We start from the raw sequence: 24703 nt of genomic DNA on the forward strand, positions 1-24703 counted from the left end.
AATGTTTACATAAATGGTTAGCAATTAAAAACGGAAAAAGAAATATTTGGATTAATAAATTATAGGGACACCCTTTTATAATTTATAAATTATAGACGCCCCTCATGTTGTTAAAGCAATTGCACTTCACTCCCTTGAGTTTTTGAGTTTGGTTGTTGCACCTTTTAACACTGAATATTGGATTATTGATTTAATAGTTTGTTAACGGTTTAGAATTTTTGTTTACCTGGTTATCGATTCCATAAAGATTTAGTATTTTCTTATTTGATTAATCAACGTTGAAAATAGAATTAAATAATAAAAATATGTTATATCTAATAGTTTAAGCTTTTAAATAAGATGCACACACACACCAATATAGTATTAGAGAGTCAAGCGCATCCCACTTCATTATTTACCGATTTTGGGCTCCTATATAAAATTGTCTATGCTCTAGATGTCCAATTCTAGATATTGAGGGTGTTGAGTCAATGGTGGGATGAGGAGAATAGTCTGTTTTATGGTCTTGTATAATCCTCGCCTCTTGAGTTAACTTTTGAGATTGAGTTATGTACAGAGTTCATGACATGGTGTCATTTTATAATGAGTCGCGGAAAGATCTGATCTCAAAGCCTTTGTGTGCTCCAATACTATAAAAGGATTCAAGTTGAATATGTATATTTTGTATTCATATAAGTAGAGTCCTCAATTATACAAGCAGGAAATGCTAAGATTTGAAGAGTTTGAATGGGATAGACGATAACAGAGAATCTATCTATTTTATCTTTATATCTACAATATACATATTCAAACATGAATTTAAATATTACGTAGCATCTAAAATATTCCTAACAATTGATAATCTCATAATAAATATTAAATTATAATTTAGCTTTTGAGTGGATTGTAATTTAACATAAGTTGATAGTATGGGTCCCTATTAGGAATATGAAATGTATGCATTTGTTTGCGTCTTGCCCTATTTGGAGAAGAAAAAATAAGAGTAACCTAAAGTTTTTTTTATAAATTAGTCAATGCCAAATTGTAGGCTGACATTTTCCTATGATAACAAATTTGATAAAAAAATAATTTGAACTTTATGTCATTTGATAAAAATAAATTTGAAGCCATAAATAGAGAGGAGACAGTTATAATTTGAGATAATCTAGATATAGTGTCCCTATAAGGAAAATTAATTAGACAAATAGTGACCTCACACACATTGAAGTCCTAGTACTTATATTATCCACTAATATAATTATAGATGGGGCCAATGAATGTTGTCAACTTGCTCAATTTTACTGGACTACAGAAGAGTGCAACCTATAAACTCAAAATATTTTATGCACGTGATAAATTATATGAATTTCTTCACATCGTTTATGGCACATGAAATAGGCCAAAGATCCTCTATATGCTAAGTGGATGATTCCGATTAAACTGGGTATTCCTCCAAGCAAAGAAAGATCTTTCAAAAACAAAATCAAGAGAAAGCACACTATTGTCCTTTGTGGAATTACATTAATTATGATATTATTGTTGTAATCCGCTACAACTAGAAGTCATCAGGCTAATCAATCTCTAACTAGCCTTCCATATAATGTAATGAGACATTATTTAATACTCAGGGCATTAAAACAACAAAGAATTCTGAAGTATAATGTATTGGCAGATCTTGATCATAAATATTGGGATGTCATGGAAAGACTAAACAACAAAGTCACTAGTGAATAATACAACAACTATATGAAATCATCAAATGAAAATACAGAAAGAATCATATCTCAAAGTCCCATGAAGTCTCAGCAGTTAACTTTGGAAATTTAAAAAGTTCCTCATCATCCACACAGAGAGATGCAGAAACCTGAAGGCAAGAATTGTTTATGTCAGTGCCTGGTTGCAGTGACAGGAAACAACAACATGAGAAACAAAAACATCTTATATATTTTCGATTCTTCATTAGCTCTATTGGTGTTGTTTCTCGTGAAAACCATAAAAAGACGTTTATTGGTGTTGCTTGTCTATCTAAATTAGACAGACAAACAACGCCAATAGACAAAAAAATCAAATTTAAATTGCAGTACAAGATCATAACTACTTCTATTACTTAAATAAGGCAACCAAGAAGATATTGATCAATCCCACTAAGTGGGGTTTGGAGAGGGTAGAGTGTATGCAAACATTACCACTATGAGTTATATAAATCATGTTTATCCATTCCGCTTTATTCATGTCTATATCAATGATATAACTCAAACAACAAAATAATTGTACCTTAAACGATGCACCTAGCTTAGAACTCCTGGACCATTGAAGCCCCAAATTCTTACTAGGCGTCTTATACGTAGCACTACACACATCTTTCCCATGAGACACTGCAAAATCCCAAGAATCCTCTTGTGTATCATAGCTCGGTTCGAAAGTAGTGAGTCCTCCATGAACATAACTGTACTTCAATTTACAACCTTCCGAACCCAGCTTATGATTGACTGACAACTTGTTTGCGGAATCAAACACTAATGTTCCATCTAGTATTGTTTTGTTCTCTCCTACAGAGTGACTGTACGTCAAATTCAATGGCTTCTCCAAAACCTTAATTGAGTTCATAAATTGAAATGTGAAGTCCTGAAATCACAAAAATTCAAAAAAATGATAGTCCATACTAATTTTAAACAAGAAGTACAAAAATGTTAGTACAAAACAATAAAGAGGATTCTTTGGACTTTCTTCCTCCTGTTAAGAAAGCATTTCAAATTTTCAAAATGCTTCAATTGGTAGACCAAAAAAATAAACTAATTCAGCAATGTTTTGTTCAATTTCATGTGAAAGTGGCACAGTATTCTTGTCGTCGAGAAAATTAGTTAACGTTGAACCGCTCAATTTAACTTTAAAATCACAAATTTAACCAAACTGTCTCTTTTCTATGCAATGATTCGGGAAATAAGATTTTCCTTTTCTTAAAACGGAAAAAAAAACGAGAAACATAAGATGTCAAATTTAAAACTCACTTAAACTCACAGTATTAAGTGATTTCTTCACATTTGATAGAGTTACCTGTCTATACCTATTGTTGGTGGAATGTAGATTCAGACACCGTGGTTATTCAAAACAAAAAACAAATACTCCATCTGTCTCGATTTATGTAACATCTTTTAGAGTTCATGATTCAAATAAGTATTTCTTTGATTGTATTTTTTTCATGCATTTTAAAAATATTTTGAATTGTCAATTATTGTGTTTTATAATTCTTTTTAAGTAGTTTACAAATATGTAAATTTTAACTCAAAAAAAGAAGAAAAAAATTTCATGCTCCACGACACAATTAAAATTAAACTATTTGACTTTAAAAATTTTAAATGCATCACATAAATGGCAATATTATAATTGTCAAATAATTTTAGTATTCAACTATTCGTTGTTTCGATCCTAGCGAATTTACAGCATGGATCTACTGAGATTTAGCACAAAAAAAAGTAAATAAATAACACGAAAATGAAGAGAAGAAATTCACGCTACATTTTTGGGGACGTTGTAGTCGAAGATGAAGGAGCCGGGTTTTTCAACGGCGACAGCTAAGCCTTTAAAGCTGGGACCGTTCAATAAGGTAACATCGGTCATAGAAGCACGGAGCTTCAAGTCGCCGGCTTTGAAAGCTACAGTTGCGCCGCCGGTTGGGGCTTCTTTTTCAGTCTCATATTGAGCTTTCACAGTTGCCTTCATCATTTTTTTCCGCTGATTGAAAAAAAAAAATTAAAAAATTTGATTCTTTGCTAGCGGGATAAGATATATGAATATATATATATATATATATATTAAGGTCTAAATAATCCCAAACTTTTTAGCTACTGCAACTTTTACTATGCTTGTTTCTCAATTCTCACGCCAAATCTATCTACTTTTTTTAAAGAAAATATTCTTTGCTACTCTGATTTGGTTTGAATTTTAAAGAGAAAAGTTTTGAAAAAATCTTCGAATTTGATGCAAATTATTAATTATTAGTTTTGTTTTCGAATAATTAATAGATTTAAAAATATTTGTTAATTTAACTAACTAAATTTGGATATACCCCAATTTGTCATATGATATAACAAATGGAGCATGAGACTCTTAACAAAAAATTGAGCAAAGTGTTGAAAACGCCTCTAAATTTGGTGAGAATTTAGAGGTGTAAATCACTCATGTTGTAAGATCGAGGGTGAATTTAAGTTCAATTAGTCAGATAAAGGGGTATGTTAATGCTATCAATAGTTTGGAAAGAAACTAATAATTTACATTGAGTTTAGGGTGTTTTTAATACTTCTCTCTTTAAAAATGGTAGTACAATACTAGTTGAGTTGGAAAATGCTATTTGGAAAACAACTACTCCCTCCGTTCATTTTTATTTTCCACTGTTTAACTTTATGAAATCCAGCTACTTAAGCTTGGATTGAAGCTCTATAATCACCATTAATGATGAATATCCAATCTCAACAATGCAACAAACAAAAAAAAAAGGAGAAACTGCCTCAGATTTATATATTGTGAAGAAGTAAATGTAAAATGAATACAAGCTACCTATTTATATAAAAGGAGGATGAAAAATATTTATCCTAACTAGCTCAACAAACTTGAGTGAACAAATTACTGGCAATAAAATATCTAACTAATCAACTAATTAACAACCAACTAACTCTTAATTGACTCGTCCGGCTGAACTACTCAATAGACTTGGTACACTCATTAAGAACATAATTATTGATATAGATATTTACCATAATATCCCTATTAATTGATGTTTAGTATTATGTCTTGAAAAACAATTTATAGAATATGATCTAATGCTAAGGGTAAAACATGATTATTTTTTTTTATCTTTTCTTAATATGCCAAAAATGATAAATAAAAATAAAATCTATTTTAACCATAAGTAACATAAAAGTAAACGGATTGTTTTTCATTTCTTTTTTTAGTCATTGAATATTGTTTTGATTAACAAAAAGAGTTTAAGAGGTGCGTAAATTATGACACTGAAAAAAGAGAGAGTATATATATATATGGTGAATTATGAATTTTGAATCAAAATAAACTTACAAATATTAAAATTGATACTCAAATTACAGAAATGGAATTGCAAAACCTTTCAATTCTTGAATACAGATTTATCTTGCTCAATGACTTTCAAGTGTATTTCTTTAAGTATAAGTTTTATGCGGGATGATAGTAATTGATTAATTATTTAGAAAAATTACTAATTAACAATCTTAAGAAATATGATAAAACAATCTTCTATAAATAGTTAAAATATAAAATATTATTGCATTATCATTTTGATGACTTTGAAATGCAGTCCCTACTATATTCTATCCTCCTTCCTTCTAAACTAAACTTTAATAAAATTATTCTATTTAAACAAAGCAAAACAAAAAAGTTATTCTATCGTCATGACTCATGATTAAAGATAGCGTTTGAACACATTAAAATACAAATATTCTCAAAAACGAAGAATTAAGAATATTCTCTAGTTTGGGGACTGTCGTGATTATCAATGTTAAAGATTTGAAGAAAAGAATTATATTGTGATAATTCATCTTTTATAAGGGATAAATAATTTCATAATTTTGAAAAAAAGTTTTCAAATAAATAATATGTTACTTTTGTTTGTACGTTTTGCAGTTGGATATTCTTAATTATCGTTTATTGTAAGTTTTTATTAGAAACGAAAAAGGGTCATATTTGTTCCTCTACTTTCAGAAATACGTTATATTTATCCGTAGTCATACTCTTTTGATATATTTACCCTTACCATTCAATTTTGGACACATATTTATTCTTGGACTGTTAAGTTTTATGTACCCACTATTATTATCCTATTGGCTTTTACATGGCATCTATATGGATATATTCTTAACAACAACAATAACAACCCAGTGAAATCCCACAATGTGAGGTCTGGAGAAGGTAAAGTGTACGCAGACCTGACTCCTACCAAGGTAGGACGGCTGTTTTCGAAAGACCCTCGGCTCAGTAAAATCATATAAAGAAGTCAGATAAGGATAAGAAGTTCAAAGCGATATATTCTTAACAAAGTTAAATATTTACACTTTAATTTAATATTCTACCCACCCCAATTTTTTAAAATTAAACCTGACCCACCCAATAGCTAAGACCCAATAAACCAACTCTTATTCCATTTTTTCCTTGTCGTTTTTCTCTCAAAAAATATGATACGGAGAGAGAAAACGTTATACACTGAGTAGAATTGCTAGCTCGATTGGTAATCCTATGTATGCAGATGAGTGCACTACCAAACAAATCAGAGTGTCTTATGCTAGAATGTTGATAGAAGTTGATGTAACTAAGAAGCTGCCAGATGAAATTCATGTAATGGACCCTAGTGGTAGAGTTTTTACTCAAACTGTCACTTATGACTGGAGGCCAATGTTCTGTGAAGTATGCCAAGTCATTGGGCACAAATGTGATCCTCAATCCAGGTATCCTAAGCCTAGGAGAAGAGACGAGTATGCAGAGCAAAAGAAGCTGAAACAACAATGGGTACATAAACTGCCAGATAAGGAGATTATTCATTCTGCTGAGAAAACAATGATGGAGAATCTTGTTAATGCAAGGGGTATGTCTGCTGCTACTCCTGGTGTTAAAGAACAAAATGCTAAGGGGGAGACTCAGACTGGTAGCATTGCCTTTAATCTCAACAATTTTTCAGTACTGAAATCAGTACATGTGAGTAAAAGGTTTATGAGTATTCAAGAAGCAGGAGCATCTACAAGTAATCTTCCACCTGATAAAGGAAGACTCACACATTCAATATGACGTGGTTATTTTGAAAAAGAAGTAAAAAAATACCTTCGTAATAAAAATATTAAATTAGCTTGTCTGATTGAGACAAAGGTGAAGCTACACAATGCAAAGAAAGTGTTAAATAACATAGCGACTGGTTGGGAACATCTTCATAATTATCACACTACTACTAATGGAAGGATATGGGTTATTTGGGATACTGATATATATGATGTTATAAGCTTGAAGAAGAGGGGCAACTACTGCATTGCTTTGTAAAAGAGTTAAGGAGTCAGATGGAATGTCACATAACTGTTATATATGGATACAATACTATAGAGATAAGGAAAGTTTTATGGGGAAAACTGCGAATTATAGCTCAAGGTATTCACAGTCCTTGGTTTTTATGTGGAGATTTCAATGCATTACTATATCCACAAGATAGAATCTCCAAGAATCTTATGCAATTGGCAGAGATCAAGAATTTTGCTGAATGTATACATGATCTACTACTTAATGAGCTGTCATGAAAATGTGCATATTACACTTGGAGTAACAAATAATCTGTAATGGATAGGGTGTGTAGTAGAATTGATAGGGCTCTGGAAAATTATGAATAGATGATGAAGTGGGGACATTTGACATTAGAGTATGATCTGCCATATATTTCAGATCATTCCCCTATGATATTACCAGTGCATAGTAGACAACAACAAGTGAAGGTACCATTTAGGTTCTTTAATATTTGGGCTGATCACAAAGATTTTAACTACATTGTGCAGCAGATTTGACACTCAAGATCACTAACAATGAGAATGAAGGAAGTATGGAATAAATTGAAGTCTTTGAAACCTAGGCTCAAAAAGCTGAATACTGAAGCCTATAAACCTATTACACAAAAACTGGAGCAAGCTAGAAGAGAGCTAGCAGCTATTCAACAAAAAATTAGAATTCAGTGGAGTGAAAATTTGCAAATCCAGGAGAAAATTATTATGCAGCAGCTGGAGAAGTGGTCACTGATAGAAGAGAGTGTTATGAAACAAAAATTCAGGGCAAAATGGATACAATTGGGAGACTCTAATACAAAATATTTTACTTATGTGATGAAAGAAAGAATTCAAAGATAATAAATTACTGAGATAACATCACTTGCTGACGTAATATTGACTAAACCTAAGGATATCCAGGGAGAAATTATAGCATTCTACAAAGGGTTGATGGGATCTACTGCACAGAATTTGCGTAGTTTTAATAAATTAGCGATGCAATGTGGAAGAAAAGGAATAGTAGAATATTTGAGAAGAAAAGTCACACACACGAAACAATAGCAAAGGAGATTGTATATGTGGTATGTGTTAGAGCTCCAATCCAACTGCAATCTGTCATTCATAACTATGTATTTCCAACAACAATAGTCTTAGGTAGCTCGCAATTGTATTTTTCTTATTTTGAGATATAGCTTGATGAGTCGTAACAAACTATTGATATGTAATTCCCTACTTTGGTGATTAATAAATAATACTTAATTACCAAAAAAAAAAGTTAAAGTGTAAGTTTTTAACTGTGTTAAGAATATAACCACATAGATGCCATGTTAGCGCCACATGGGATAATAATAGTGTGGACATAGAACTTAACAGCCTAAGGGCAAATATGTGCCAAAAGTTGGATGGTAAGAATAAATATATCAAAAAAGTATGATTACGGGTAAATATAACCTATTTCTGAGAGTAGAAGAACAAATATGATCCTTTTTCGTATTAGAAATAAATAATCTTTTTGTGATGAACATACATATATTTTTTTGGTGAGTCTATTCAACAAGAATTTAAATTAGTCGAATCAATGAGTTCAATTAGTCCGATCCTAAATTTGAAATACTTGATGCCTAAAGCAAAAGGATCTCTCAAATGCTTTCTTGAATTGAGACTCAAAAAACTAAAAGGGAACTTAAAAGCAAATGCCATTAAAAATAAGTCAATTCAAACGCGCACTTAATCAAACAACCTTAAAGTGATTTTTTCACAGCATAAGGCGTGTCAAATATATTTTCATTAAAAATATTTCATCTGATATAAGTGTATCTTTATAATTCAACAAGCCCTTCTAGTAGCAAATTAAGAGCAAAAAGAAAATCCAATACAAAAATATACTGAAAAAGAGAAGGAAGAAATCCTTTACATATAGTAATATACTTGTCTCCCCCTAATGAAAAGGATGTTCTAATATATATAGCAATGGAAGAAAATTCCATCACAGGCTCATCAAGTGGTAGCCTATAAAGTAATCAAATAATACCAATATGATAGTCACTAATTGCTCCTTAATAATGTTTGGTCAAATCCTTTAATAGACAAAATAAGTAAAAAAAAAAACATCAATCCTAATATAGAAATTCTAATTGTCAAAGCCATAATAACCATTGACCATAAAGACAATTAACTTGATACAATTGAATGGCAAGAAACATTTGGGGAACAATTATTTTTGACCAAAATTATCCTCTCGGGCTCTATGAGCTTCAAATATCGAATGATTAAATTGAGAGGTAAATCAGATGATATAGCACGTTGTAATTTCTTGATTATCAACTAAAATTCTCGAATTTTAATTTTCAAAAAAAAATACTTTTTGATAAAAAATAATTTACTTTTCGAGTCTTGAAATTTGACTAGCATATGATTAAAGACCAACATAATTATAGGAGCATGTGGCAAATACGAGGGAAGAAATGCAATAGAAATAGAAGAGATTTTAAAAAATTAAAAAAAAAATAATGTGTACGCCGTCTGTGGGGATCGAACCCACGACCACGTGGTTAAAAGCCACGCGCTCTACCACTGAGCTAAGACGGCAACTTATGTAAACTTTCGCATAATCAAATAATATCATTTAATATTATATCTTTCTTTTTTTCTACAAAAATTATGAATTATATGGTTTATGTACTTCATACTAGATAAACTAATATCTTGTTTATTTTATACAAGGAAAATTCTAATTTTAATAAATCAATCTTAATTATTAATTGCGTTCATTTCTACGTCCTAATTTTAATTATTCACATCTTAATAATCAAGTACATTTATAAAAAAAAATAAAAAATCACTTAATGATCTGCATATATAAAAATGATTAACATCTACAACAAAGATTTGCATTACATAAATAATATGACAATTATAACAAGCAAAAGTTTTACCATAAAAATAAGTAAGTTTTGATTTCATGTCCGTTCATGTATTATTTACTTTTTATGATAATGTAAATTAAAATTAGATTTATATAAATACAAATTATTAATTAAAAGAATACACCAACGTGAAGCATATGTATAAAGTTTTATAACTTGTAAAATATTAAAGAGATACACAAGTTAAAGTGCACAAAACGGAAGTAAGGGAATACTTGGATGTAAAAGAAAAGTAAGGAATTTCAATTACACCTTTAAGCCAATTGTTTTATACATTCAACTTAACCATTAAGCGAACAATATGAAGTATGAAGATTAATTATGTCAGTAAATTTCAAATATTATTATGAATATTATATTATGAATGTTCATTTAGTTCTCATATAATTTCATAAAAAAAAACTTAATTAAGCAAGTAACTTTGTACATAGGTATTATAGACAACTTATAAGTATATTATTACAAATAACTTATAAGTAGCTTTACACATAAATCACCTGTCAAGAAAATTATGTTATGTTCTACTCCATAAATATCAAGTTGTTAAATAAAAAAACTCTACATAAATTACTCTAATAAATAAATAGATTAGCTATACATACAATTACTGCGAATTGAATAATTTTGAAACGATTAGCGTGAAGCATGTACCAATAAAAAATTATGATAAAATCGTAAGTATATTTTCATTCTTTATTAAAAATTGCATGAATTTAAATATTTTTAAATATGAAGTTGCTTTTGTTAAAAAATGATTTATCTATATTTTTTAATATAAATATAAATTTAATTAAATTTTAGTATAAATATTAAATATCGAGAGAAGTGAAATAAAGAGAGAAAAAAAGAAAAACGTGAAGCATGTTGTTTAACACGTTACAAAGATTGCCTGTCCTAGTCAAAAACCAGCAATTAAACACTCATCGCCAGCCTTTAGCCCTAAGCCACATTCAACGCATCTCAACCGTTAATCATCAACCATTCATTCAATCCAAACCGTCCGATCATCCTAACCCCGTTATAAAACGACGCATCATTTACTCATCAACCGGCATTCCATCTTCATCGTCTTCCCTCTTCACCGAATATCATTTTTCTCCAGATCTGTTCTTCGTCATTTTTCTCCTTCTGAATCGGTTTTCAGATCAGTGTAGATCGTTGGCCGATCTACAGTTTGAGTATGGTTTCGAGTTGTACTTACATCAAAACCGTTGTTGCTATTTGTTGCAAAATGGTTCTGAATTCATATTTGCTTAGATCCTTCGCTGATGTATCATTTCTCAGACCATGGACGATGCCTTTGGCTAAATTAAGGTTAGATCTGATGGATTTGGTACGAGATTTCTGATCCATTGCTTGAAGAGTTTAATCCGTTGTAAGACCTTTTCAAAGAGAGTTTTGTGATCTGAAATGAATGAAGGTTTTGACTTTTATTTATAAACTCGGTGGAGGCTTAGTTGTTCGAGGATAGAGTTTCATCGGTGAGCTGATATGCTACTGTATCCGTATATATCTACAATTTTGGACAGAATTTTATTTATTGACATCTACTTTTTGTATTTATGAATGCTGCAGGTAATCACCATTCGATTCTGGTGAATATAACCATCTCTGTGTAGAGCTCGAAGACAATTCGATATTACTGGTGCTCTATTTTTGCCTAGATCTTTAGGGATGGTAATCAGCAAGCTTGAAGTTGTTAGACAAGGTTAACATAGTTTAATTTGTTGTCTATTTTCAGCTTTAATTATTAAAATTTCCATTAGTTTTACTGATATGCATGCATATGTACGAGTAAATGATGTGGCCGTAGAGAAAAGAGAGGATATGTGAGGTCATCTATTGTTGTTTACCGACCTTTGCCATGATGGGTGCGCTCACATGGCAGGTCACTATACCTAATAAAGTTTCGATTTTTGTGTTTGGAGAGGAGATGGTACGGGGTTTTTTGCCCGGCTCTCCTCTCTGTGTCTTGTCTTGCCTTCCCTTCTTTGCCCCCTAGAATTGTTTTGCAAGATCTACTCGGATAAACGTCTCATCAAATTGGCGGTATTCTACCCGAACGATGATTTTAATAACTTCGAAGTTATAGCAGCGCTCCACATTTCAAGGGTTAGGTATATCATGCACTCTTTAATACAACAATTGACAGGCGAATACTAGGATTATTCAGCTCAAGTACTTCAACCAAAGGTACATTTATGAATTCCTTTCACTAACATTGATATTTGATTTGCATAGCATTTGTTCTTTCCATGAGTAAGTAACCTTGCCAATAGTCGTCGGTAAATTTTCCAATTATCTCTTGAGCACAGGTAGCAAAATGGGTAAGGACATGTAAGAATCAATTTTAGTTGACTTGGGGTGAACTAATGATTTATGTTGAATAATGGAATAATTCAATGCAACAGTCTTTAACTACTTAACAAATAATAAGATGTTTAATACATTTTGAATAATCATCTCACATATGGTAGCTTAATGATGTCTGTAATGAGTGAACTGGTTTTCCAAATATGAGTTTTTGAAATTTGTACCACCTTTTAAATTCAGGTTTCAGATTCTGATTTCCCTTTTGTGATCGTATAGACATGCCACTAAATTTTTAATTGGCCATTCTTAATTGATAATAGATCTTAACCTGATGAATCATCCATTTTCAATATCTCCAGTAAATTCTGTAATTAACAGTATTTGAATCAACATCTATCACTACTAATTTAACATGAATTGGTTCTCTTTGGACTTTCTACTTATGACTACATGATTGGCTATTGTATATTTTTATCATCACTGGGAAAATTTCTGTACATTTTATCATTCAAAGGTAGTTGGACTATCTTTGGATTTTATTCTTGATGTAATTTAATAGTGGATTTTAATGGAGTGTCTCCTATCGAGCTCATTTTGTAATCCTATAGGTGGAATGTATATTGGGGTTTGTTTTTAAGTATTCAGTTTATGGTCGTTTGTGATTCTTTTCTGTACTGGTTGTTCCTCTGCTGTTTGGTCCTTCTGGATGCTGGGGAGTTTAAGCTTTTGCCTCAGGTGGAATCATTGATTGACCTGGATGTTGCTGTATTAAACTGAAATGGATCTGCCCCTGCAGAAATCAAATACTATGTTGAAGTTTGGACTTTTTTCATGGATCATTTTCACTCGGAATTTCTCATTTGCTATCGTGCTCCTGGTGAAATCAAATATTATGTTGTGCTTTTGGACTCTGTTTCTGGATGATCTTCACTTGTAATTTTGTGTTTGCCATAGTTCTCCTGCTGATATCAATTATTATGTTGAACTTTTGGACTCAGTCCCTGGATTATCTTCAATTGGAATTCCTCGTTCACTATCAATCTCCAGCTGTTTGCTCTGTTAGGATGACTGTTGGATTAGTTGCAGATCTTTATAGAGTGATGCTGATGGCCGAGTTGCTGAGGCTGTCTGAGATTGTTGTTTACTTCATAAGTGAAGCTTTGATACTGTTGTCAAAAGCTGTATACCATTTACTGTGTTGTTGCTTAAAGAAAGTAACATCAGTCTCATTATTTGATCTATTTGTGCTAGTCTTGCTATTTTTTTTGCCTTTGAAGCTGAGTATGGCAATCTACGATGGAGTATGGTTACAATTTACTATTATGCCTAAATTGAGAAGTTGATGTTGTGTAGGCAGAATAGTGAGGATATTTGCCCACTTGTGCTAAGTAGATTGTGCAAGTGTATCATTTCTCTTCACTGAAGGTTTACTACAAGGAAAACTGTCATCCGTCTATATGTGATAACTGGATCATCTGTTGAGGTAATGTGTATCTTTAATGTTGCATTGCCAATTATTTATCAAATTGCTTCACTTATTGTACTTACTAGTTGTCATATCTTATCTTGAGCCAATGGGGAAACTCCATTTTCCCCTAGATATTTTAGTAGTTTGAAGGTTTAAATGATTTTAATTTTTTAATTATGCACATTATTAAATATCTGATGAGCCGGTTTTTATTTTAGTATTTTTTTTCTTTTGCCAAGCGGTTGAGAAATATGTCAACGAAGGTTCCTTTATATAAAGCATTTACTATATAAAGTCGAGCTGAAGCATTCCCTTGCCACATAAGAAGTCGGAACAATACAAGTGAATGAAAACTTGTTGTACCTGACTTTCTTTTCAAATAAGTTTTTTCCTAATATTCAGCAGATAACTGAGTCTGCTAGTGTTAAGGCCAACTATTTTATTTACATGAATCCTTTGATTGATGGTGACCTACTAAAAGATTGGTGGACAGATTCTGTCACCTACTCTTGTTATATTAACTTGCTGAATTTTTTCGTGTGCAAGTGAAATTATTTTTATAATTGTAAGACGTGCTATTTTTTCCTATGAAATAATATTTTATAAATTGGGTGTAATAGAAGGCTATAATTAGATGCTAAGGCTAATATTCCGTAGTTTTTAAATTGTTTAAAACATCATTATTATTGCAAGGGTTGATGAGGTTTTTGATTCTTGAACTTTTGAATGTAGCTATTCATTTTATTTTAGAGGTTATAATCTACTAGGTATAGTGACTGATATTTTTAAAAAATAACAAAAATGTAGCGTTCTAAACAATGCGATTAAGATATAATAATTATTGATTTAAATTATTGGAAGTTGAAATATTGATCTCTAGATGGATCCAAGAGCTCGGCCTTTGGGGGAGCGCTCAATGCGTATGTAATTGAGAGGACGGTGGTTCGAATCCACCTGGATTCTGTTATTTATTTGACATTCCACTTAAACTGTTGATTAAGTTACTATATTTTGTCTTTTTTTCTATTTGATTGTGTTGATGTTAAAGTTGTAATTTCTATATTCATAAATATTACTTGAATTATTGTATATTTTTAGTTATAGTTGGTTGTTATTCATATTTGAAAATCGCTTAACTTTCTATCAATTCAGATCGACATATTTAAGGTTATAAATATTAAAAATTATTTGTCTTAAATTTCTGAAAATAACTATAAAAAATTGAAGTTGGAGAAAGCTAAGATTCCAAAAATAGTTCTGATTTTTTTTTTGAATCATATAATTGTGTTGTTTAAAATTTCCATCTTTGAGTGCCTGATATGGAGAGAACCGCCTATGTTTGGTTCAATTATCTGTAAGGCTGTGGCAATAGTTTCCTTTTTTTTAAATATAAACATTCAACAAATATGTAGTAGCAGCACAACTATGCTTTTGATTTTTAATTAAGTTACACTTATTGGTTTAGTATAAATATATCGTCTGTGAGTTTTAAAATCGTCTCAACTTACTTCAACCTTATTTCACACTGAGGAGTTGTTTTGTTGGGAGTAAGTTATTTCAGGATTAATTATTATATGATTAGTCATATGGTTATATATGAGATAACTTATTTTATCATTGTAGTATAAATAGTGAAATGATGGGATAAGTTATTTCAAATAGGGGCGGCTCTACGGGCTTACAAAAAAGGCAGTTGCCTTAGGTCCTCTAATTTTAGGGGCTTCATTTTTTAAAGTAATATTAGGTTATAAGTATTTTAAAAAAATTTAGTAATATTTGCAAAAAAATTAAGTTTTCATATAAGATAGAAAGAATTATTAGATGTTTTGACAAATCTAAAATATTGTGTCTCAAAAAAAATTAAAAGAATTAACTTATAATAAACTTCATAAAAGAAAATTAAGGTCTCTATACAAATTTGGCTTTAGGCCATGAATAAATTTGAGCCGCCACTAATTTTAAATTTGACAATCAAATAACATGTCAAAATTTTATTTTTAGATTATATTTTTATCTCAGAACTATTTATTTTTATTCTTCACACTAAATGACCCGTAAGAGCGTGCTTGGTATGAAAGGGAAATATTTTTGAAAAATATTATTTTAATATTTTCATGTATGGTTAATTGAAATATTTAAGAAATGCTTTTTAATAGAGAAACAAGTTCTAAGTTCTATAAGTAATATATCAATTGTCTCCTTTTTACCATCTAATACGATACCCCACCACCACTGCCTACCACCACCCTCCCCACCACGTCCTGACCCCTCGGTCTCCTTTCCATTCCCCCTCTCATTTTACAGCGGCGGACTTATAATTTTTATTAAAAGTGTTTAAAATATAAAAAAGTAAATATAGAGAATTTAACATATACAATAAATATACATGGAGTATCACAATATCGTAAAGAGTTAATTCGAACCTCCTTGGTAAAAAAAAATGGGACAGACAACTTACTGCTCCAACTTAGACAAATTCCTGGTCTCTAGAATGGTGGAGCATAAACAAATTAGTGTATATTGACTTTTAATTAGTGGCAGTTGATTGAGATAGGAAGAAAATATTTTTCTTTTTCCATTTCAACTCTTTGTGTTTGATTTTTTCTTTGATGTAGTCTTTCTTTTGGCATGTTTGGTCCAAATCCACCACTAATCCTTATTTCTTCTTTTCATTTTCTTCCCATCTTCCTTGTATGGATTTCAGGCCATTCAAACAAATAACTAAACTTGCATTATATCTTTTTATTTTTTTTATTTTTTTAAGATAAACCTTCAATTACTTGAAATGTTCACAATATTTTACCCTTGCTTATGAATATTCACAATTTTTTAGAATTATTAGTTGTTTCAGCATCTAATTACTGATGTATTATATTAAGCTTATAGCCTTATACTGTTACTCTGTATATACTTAAAATAAATACTTCTAAAATAGTCTAAATATCATATATATCTTACGTTAAAAAAATAATTAAAATCACACATTTAATTAATTAAAAATTAAGGGGTCGTTTGGTTTGGATACAAGTTATGATGAGATTAGTTATGCTGGGATAAATTATGATGAGATTAGTTATGCTGAAAGTAGTTTTTATTGCTTTTTTGGTTTGTCATATTCAAAATTATATTCTTTGCATAGTTTCTAAGAATAAGTTGTTTGTTTACAAAAAATACTCTCCACCTTATTTAGTTTATTTTTACATTTTCTTGCAAGCTTTAGTTATTCATTCTTAAAAATAAAATTGCCATCTTATTTAACTTGAATATTTTTTTGTATGCATTTCCATGATTGTGCCGTGTGTTTTTAAAATTAAACTTTCATCTTATTTAACTTAAAAATAAAACTTCCAAAAATAAAACTTTCAGCTTATTTAACTTATAAATAAATAAATTTATTAAAGTAAAGTTTTTATTATTAAAGTTATCTATATTTTAATTGACATTTAAAATATAATTTTTAAGTGAGTAATAAATTATGTAATTAAAAATATGTAATTTAGTAGTGGAGTGGATATTTTAAAAGAAATCAAAATATAAATAAACATAAGAATTAGCAAATAAGTTCAACTTATAATATATTCATAAATAAAAATTGTATTTATAAATGTAATTTTTAATAGAAAAATATATTATCATACAAACAACAATTAATTAAGGTTGTAAATATTATTATAAATGTTGTTAAAAATTATGTTAATACACATGAAAATAACAAGTGGTGCATAAAGGAGAGTTACATGAGGGTAGTTTTGTTATTTTACATACTTTATCCCAGGATAAGTTATCCTGGAATCATTATTCCACGACGGATAACTTATTCCAGTACTAATTGCTAATTCTGGGATAAGTTATCCCAACCTTTACAATCAAACAATGAATTAAAGGGCACTCAATAATTATCCTGGGATTAACCACTCTTGTCCATCACATCAAACGACCCCTAAATGTATTGAAGCATATATCATAATGACCAAAATCAGAATTTATCAATAACTATCTATCATTCACTACTAGAAACAAAGTTCTTTTCCATCAAAAATTAATGAAAAAATTGTGCTATAAAATGTGAATTCTCACTAAACCAGCTTATTAAAAAAATGCATAGTAAAATATTGAAAAACTTCCTAATTTTTTTGCATTAAAACATTACAATATTTTATTTTCTCGCCGATTCAATCTAATATATGTAAAAATACATTGAATATTTTATAATGAAAAATAATATTTTTTAATATTGATTTTAAAATAAAAATATTACATCATAAATCGAGATAAAAAGGGGTACAAGAAAGCTTCCCTGAAAACTCTCATGTTATATAGATCTAACTGCCACATGGCATCCATTACTCACAGCATGGTACACCCCACTATCCAGGATCCCAAAAGAGTACAACAACCATATGTTCATAGGAGAGGACTTTTATTTTTTTAAAATGTAATATCTGTGTTTCATTTTATGTGATATTTTTACTTTTTAATTCGTCTCAAAAAATATTATTTTACTATAAAATAATTTAAAATCATATAAATATCTAAGAATTATTTTAGATCATAAAATTTTAATTTTTTTTTTCTTAAATATTATGCCAAATCAAACGATGCCACATGAAATGAGATAGAAGGAGTAATTGTAACATGTGATTGTCCCTTTTCACACACACAAAGATCATATGTATATATCCTAGCTATATATATATTTGTACTTTTAAAGAAGTTGCATGTCATATTCTTGATTAGAGCAGCTCAAATTTCTAGTCTAAGGTATGATCATGGTTAAATAATACTCACTGTATTCGATTCGAACTATATATATAAAAATAATTAGACTTAAAATCTTGAATTCACATATAATTATTGTAATTGATGAATCTAATTTATTTTTATTTTTTTGCTATTTGTGTTTGAATTTGTAGATTTATATTATACACGAGTGATCTTGATTTGGATATATAATAACTGTTGTTATAATCTTGAGCATATGTATTACTATCTATTGCTGCATTTGCTTTGTATCTTGTTTATTTGGTTACCATTTTTTTTTCTCGCCATCCTCTGCGTTTCGATAACTTTCCTTTTGAACCGAGGGTGTATTAGAAACAATCTTTCTATCTACGAAGGTATAGAAAAGGTTTGCATTCATCCTAACCTCCCTAGACCCGGGATTACCCTAGGCATGTTGTTGTTGTAATCTAGAGCCTGTTAGTTTTGTTTTGACAAATTTGGATCTTTTTGATCAGCCAAAAAAGTTAGTCTTTTCCACAAATTAATCACTGTTGTAGATGGATCATGGTGTGAAACATACAAAAAAGCTTTTTTGTTGCAAGAGATCAAGGCGGCGGATGTGGAGTTGTAGCACCGGATTTATCTGAGCCTAGTGCTTTCTATGGATTAGTATAAATTTATGTGGAAAGATCCACTAAAATTACAACAAATAGTATATCTGAATTCATAATTTTGAAATTAGGGGTTTAGTGCTAAGAACGTTGAAGATTGAATCTATAGAATTTAAATCCTGAATACGCTTGTGTTGGCGTACCATCTAACGTAACTAACTTTGACCTTGTATTTGTGTGGTTCTGGTTAGATACACGAGGGTTTGTAGTTCTCCCTTTGATTAATCTAGCCTTTTCTTCGCTTAGGTAGTGAATCAATCACCTTCTAAAGATGCAAACGTGCACGCCTTTTTTGAGACTGCTAAGACATGAGGAGTCCAAAAAGTCGATATCATAGGGTTGAAACATAGAGTAGTGTGAATCGTTTTTCTTTTTGTATCGAACAGAATGAAATAGATTCATTCAGCGATGACTTTCATATTTAGTGTGACTCCATAGTAGAATATGCTTGAAAAATGAAATGTAATTCTTTTGACCCTACTTATGTCAAGGTAACTGAAAGCATCATTTGTATGGAATTTTATTTACGAAATGTATTTGGAGATCTATAGGAAATCTCGCGACTATCAAGCAGAATTAAGTTCTAATTGCTCTGTGGTTTGTTATATACTTCCAAGAAAAACCTGTTTATATATGAAAATGTATTTGTTGATACATGGGAAGTTCGATCTGAATATTTGTCGATTGGTGAAAGGACTCACTTTGTTTATATTGGTTTTGCTTCAGTAGCAGTAGCATTTATCATGTTTCGTCGCAAGAGCCATTCCCATTGTGATCAGGAGGGTGAGGATCAACCGCACAAGGTAATCAATCATTGAAAAGTTTTATCTTTGTATGTCGAGTTTTCTGTTTCTGAGTGTGTTTGAAGATATATACAAGTATAGAGCTTAAGCTTTTAGATGAGGTGGTCACACACGTCAACAATACCTTCAGTAAATTCTTTCTTCAGGAGCTCAAATAGATCATATTGGGTTCTCTGAGTCTATTAAAACTTGAATATAATCATTGACATTATAAAGATGCATAACTCTTGATACTTCTGAGGGACTGTGGACGTAGTCACAATCAAATCATCGTGTGTTTTGAACTTGTTCTAATCAGATCATATCTATGAGTGAGAGGCTGTTACTTTTATTGCAGGTTAAGGAGCTTAGAACTTCCTTGGGAGCGCCACTATCAGGACGCAACTTACAGTACTGCAGTGATACATGTTTAAGGAGATATTTGGAAGCGCGGAATTGGAATGTTGATAAAGCAAAGAAGATGTTGGAAGAGTCCTTAAAATGGAGGTCAACTTTTAAGCCTGAAGAGATCCGCTGGGTAAGAAACAAGACGAAATTGTATGTTGTGGCTATCTTCTTGTTGACATGTAACATGCTGCTAAATCATGCAAGTATGTTTACTTTAGGTCCGATATTTGATTGAGCTCTTTATGCTTGTCAGAGATTTATATGCTAGCAGAAAACGAAGATAATTTCTAGTGCTAGAGAAACTAATTTTTGTATTCGATTAGGCTGAGAGACATGGACAGTGAGGATTCATACAACTAGCTTTAACTACTTGGGGTTGAGAGGTGTAGTTGTTATGAATTGAAAAAAAAAAGTATTGCATGACAAACCATTTGTAATTATTCTGCAGACATGGTGCGAGTTGTTTATTTCAAGAATAGGTTGGACCAACGAGCTATACCCTTTTCCGTTAGTTTTAAGTAGAAAAGAGAGGTGCATGATCTCGCGAATTACTTCTATATAAATTCAGAAATTATATGTAAGAACCATAGAAAGGTTTAACATTTTTGTGAGACCATAATACATAAACTGACAGTCAAACTTGGCCTCAGTTGGAAGTAAACACTCCAACTTTGAGTAAGCACATCTAGACACCTCAACTTGGTCTTGTTGACACCCATCATTGACATGACACATAAATTTTGAAGGCGTCTAGATTATCATAAATTAATTTGGAGTGTTCAACTGACACAATGGAGATGAGTTCAGGTGTCTAGATGTGCATACACGAAGTTGGAGTGCTTACGTATCAGCTGTGGCTAAGTTTGAGTGTATCTTTTTGTATTATACCTTATTGTGATTGTTGCCTTTATCTCTATTTTCCAACGATTCATTTTGTCGTAATTAATCTTGTTGGTACTAGATGGTTTTCCGAATATTTATATCTTTGAGTGTTCTGCCTTTCCAAAAGCAGGACGTCTGTAGATTTTTATGTCCCTAAAGTACTTTTGTATCTGCTGAACATATAATTTGCAATTTGTCAGCATGAAGTTGCAATTGAAGGTGAGACTGGGAAAGCTTATAGAGCAAATTTTCGTGACCATGATGGGAGGACTGTTCTTATCTTGAGACCGGGAATGCAGGTGACGAAAAACACCAACTCTTAGTCTTCAAAATCTGTGCTACGATAATTGCTGAAAAAACTATTGAATCGGTTTACATAATTCTTGCTTATATGTTGCAGAACACGACAGCACTAGACAACCAAATGAGGCATTTGGTGTATCTGATAGAGAATGCAATTCTTAATCTTCCACAAGACCAAGAGCAAATGTCATGGTTGATAGACTTCACAGGATGGTCTTTAACCAATAATGTTCCCATTAAATCTGCTCGCGAGACGGTCAATATTTTGCAGAATCACTATCCTGAAAGACTTGCTATAGCGTTTCTGTACAACCCTCCGCGAATTTTTGAAGCATTTTGGAAGGTTTGTTCTGAATCCTATTTTTTCCTTTCACCTCTTTATCTGTTTACTTTGATCAAACAAAAAAAACCAAGCATAACTTCAGTTCTTTCTGATAAGTTATTTCAAGTGTTTACTAATTTAGAGGTCAATGATTACATTGGAGATACTAGTATATACATTAACATGAACTGATTCTTCTTGGTTGAGGATCCGTGTAGTAGCCTGTTTCGCCAAGCTTCTAGAATCTGTTTATTTTGAAAAGTATTTTTTGTTTTGTCAAAAGTGTTTTTCAAAAAAGTACTTTTGCAGAACATCAATTTGTATTTGACTAATCAATTTGAAAAACACGTTTACCAATATTGAGCAACAATTTGTGCTTGGCCAAAGTTCCGAAAATACTTTTGGAGAGAAGCTACTTTATTAGGCTTTTGAAAAAAGTTTCTGCTGCTGCTACTCAAAAGAGTCAGCCACATCTCCAATTGCTTCATGTATCCTTTTATTTTTTAAAAGAAAGGCAACTCTGTGCATGAAGCATCTCACGTTCATGCAGTGCCCGAGAAAGGAGTGCACTCCAAAGGGAAGTGATGTAAGCAACCTTCCCTGACACAATCATTGAATCCATGATCTACATGTCAGACGGTGCATGAAACATCCCACGTTCATGTAGGGTCTGGGGAAGGGTTACTCCCCTTTGGGTGGTAACTCTTTCCGCATCTTGAGCCCGTGACCTATAGGTCACACAGACAACTTTACCATTGCTCCGAGGCTCTCCCTTGGTCTTCCCTTTTATACATGTTGATTTTCCTCCCCTTCTTGTTCCAGATAGTCAAGTATTTTCTGGATCCAAAAACAATGCAGAAGGTCAAATTTGTTTATCCAAAGAACAAGGAGAGTGTAGAACTGATGAAGTCTTATTTTGACATGGATAATTTACCAATTGAATTGGGAGGAAAAGCAAATTTGAAATATGATCATGAAGAGTTCTCAAGGCAAATGGCTCAAGATGATGTGAAAGCTTCAAAGTTTTGGAATTTTGACAAACACAACACTGAATCTAATGGCTACTCTGCAGCTGAGGTTGCTCCAAAGACTGAATGTCTTGCTACACCAGTCAAAGTTTAGATGCTTTGCTAGAGTTTTACTCACTTTAAATAAATGATATAACAAATGTAAGATCTTAAGAATTTTGCATTTTAAAGATTAGGCAATAAACATTAGGTGATTTCTTTCCATTGATTTAAGTCTTTTGGTTGACAAAATTATCTGGTAACTTATGGGGGTAGAAGATAGAAAGTAACCATTTTGAGTGACATAGTCGAGGGGTGCATAATCTGGACACATCCGTGATAAAAGAAGGAAAAGAATATCAACTTCAAGACTTACTTCTTATTATCTCATCCATTGTAACGTGATGCCATGAAATGATTGAGAATTATAACGGGATTGATTGTTTTTTTTTGGTATTAAATAAGTATTGTGTGATCGAATAATTTAAGAAAGCCGGAATGCAAGGAGTGTCCTTGGACTTCTTCGGAAAAAGAAAAGAATTGAATAAGTTTGTTTTTGAGTCCTCATTTTCTATGGGGAGCAGTAAGTAAAATCAACTTGTTGCTTAGAAGATAAAATGAAACTGCTGCTAGCTTTAATGCCTAAGATTTTCTCTTCTCCTTCTTTCATAAATTTTACCCTCATTTTATTTATTATAATTTATATATATGTGGTAAACTATGAAGAAGAAAAGACTTGTCTAAAAGATCTGTTAACCTCCAATTGCAAAATTAGGATGTTTGATAATCAATAAACACTTAAAAGAATAAAGTGACATGCTATATTAGAAGGGAGCCTTGGAGCAATAAAGTTTTCTTCGTGTGACTTATAGGTCACGGGTTCGAGCTGTGGTGAAAGCAACCATTAATACTTACATTAGGATATGTTGTCTACATTTTCTTTTGTGGATCCTGTACGAACGCGAAATGCTTTGTGCACCGTACTACCCTTTGATAGAATTAATCCAATGATCTAAATTGTGTTGTTGAAAGTAGTTGAAAATAGCCTTAAAAAATTTAAGTTTGGAGGAAGGTGGTTATCGTGGAAGGACCGGTGGTGATGTGGCCAGCTTAGGACACATGTAATGCGATATTTGAAAAAATAGTGGTCAAACAAGAAAGTGGTGTATATGAGACACCCTCGGAAAACATTTGGTGGGTAAAGATTGTTTTTGTAAAATTAGGTTATGTAATTGGAATTTGGCAACAAGCTTGAAGGTAAACTATGTATTAAGCTAATAAGTATTCATCCATTGATTTACTTAGCAAGAAATGCAATATTATACTTGTTGTCAAAGGCGCTTTTATAGTGCACTTACCTGAAGCAAGAAGCAAAATATGTTGAGCGCTTTATCTTGCTTTACATGCGCTTCAGTGTATCATCAAGGGTGTAAGACACTTCCCCTTGCCATTTCACATAGTCCGATAGATCCAATACTAAATAATTGATGTTTTACTTTATCGTAATTTTTTTCTCCATTAGGGCCTTTTTAAGCTTAAACCCTAAAGCAAGACGCAAAACATGTTGAGCGCTTCATCTTGCTTTATATGTGCTTCAGTGTTATCAACAAGGCTCTAAGACACTTCCCCTTGCCATTTCACATAATCTTGAAGATCCAATACTAAATGATTGATGTTTTACTATATTGTAATGTTTTTCTCCATTTGAGCCTTTCTTCATTAAAGACTACACTTTATTTGCGCTTTGCACTTAAAACGGACCTTTTTGTGCTTTTCGAGTTTTATAACACTAGTTTTCAAATGTAAAAAATCAAACAATATAATTACTGCTTCCTAGGCACTTAGACCAAACCATCAGTTTCTCTCAGATGGAAAAGAG

At 31.4% G+C, this 24703-nt stretch overlaps 2 protein-coding genes, 1 long non-coding RNA gene and 1 other non-coding gene across 7 annotated transcripts; 2 read left to right on the plus strand and 2 right to left on the minus strand.

Moving 5' to 3' along the window:
• Positions 1-1627: 1627 nt before the first annotated feature.
• Positions 1628-3750, minus strand: LOC129890052 (outer envelope pore protein 24B, chloroplastic-like). The gene is made up of 3 exons (XM_055965563.1): positions 3496-3750; positions 2254-2604; positions 1628-1843 (listed from the first exon to the last, which is right to left on the minus strand). Exons 1-3 carry the CDS (start codon positions 3700-3702, stop codon positions 1757-1759), a joined length of 645 nt encoding a protein of 214 aa, XP_055821538.1. The 5' UTR covers positions 3703-3750; the 3' UTR covers positions 1628-1756.
• A 5786-nt stretch (positions 3751-9536) lies between these two features.
• TRNAK-UUU (transfer RNA lysine (anticodon UUU)) lies at positions 9537-9608 on the minus strand. Its single transcript has one exon. It is a non-coding gene; the product is annotated as a tRNA-Lys (tRNA).
• A 1185-nt stretch (positions 9609-10793) lies between these two features.
• Positions 10794-14320, plus strand: LOC129881088 (uncharacterized). 2 transcript variants are annotated; one of them, XR_008765523.1, is made up of 3 exons: positions 10980-11427; positions 11522-13742; positions 13967-14320. It is a non-coding gene; the product is annotated as an uncharacterized LOC129881088 (long non-coding RNA). The 2 variants fall into 2 exon arrangements; XR_008765522.1 differs by lacking the exon at positions 13967-14320 and having other exon boundaries at positions 10794-11427; positions 11522-13802.
• A 4127-nt stretch (positions 14321-18447) lies between these two features.
• Positions 18448-23253, plus strand: LOC129890059 (uncharacterized). 3 transcript variants are annotated; one of them, XM_055965584.1, is made up of 6 exons: positions 18448-18488; positions 19847-19923; positions 20261-20440; positions 21393-21491; positions 21593-21838; positions 22640-23253. In XM_055965584.1, exons 2-6 carry the CDS (start codon positions 19864-19866, stop codon positions 22937-22939), a joined length of 885 nt encoding a protein of 294 aa, XP_055821559.1. In that variant the 5' UTR covers positions 18448-18488; positions 19847-19863; the 3' UTR covers positions 22940-23253. The 3 variants fall into 3 exon arrangements, with proteins under 3 accessions (XP_055821559.1, XP_055821569.1, XP_055821551.1); XM_055965594.1 differs by lacking the exon at positions 18448-18488 and having other exon boundaries at positions 18749-19923; positions 22676-23253; XM_055965576.1 differs by lacking the exon at positions 18448-18488 and having other exon boundaries at positions 18752-19923.
• The last annotated feature ends 1450 nt before the right edge of the window (positions 23254-24703 follow it).

The sequence above is a fragment of the Solanum dulcamara genome, chromosome 1 (assembly GCF_947179165.1).
Source record: "Solanum dulcamara chromosome 1, daSolDulc1.2, whole genome shotgun sequence".
Classification (NCBI taxonomy): domain Eukaryota; kingdom Viridiplantae; phylum Streptophyta; class Magnoliopsida; order Solanales; family Solanaceae; genus Solanum; species Solanum dulcamara.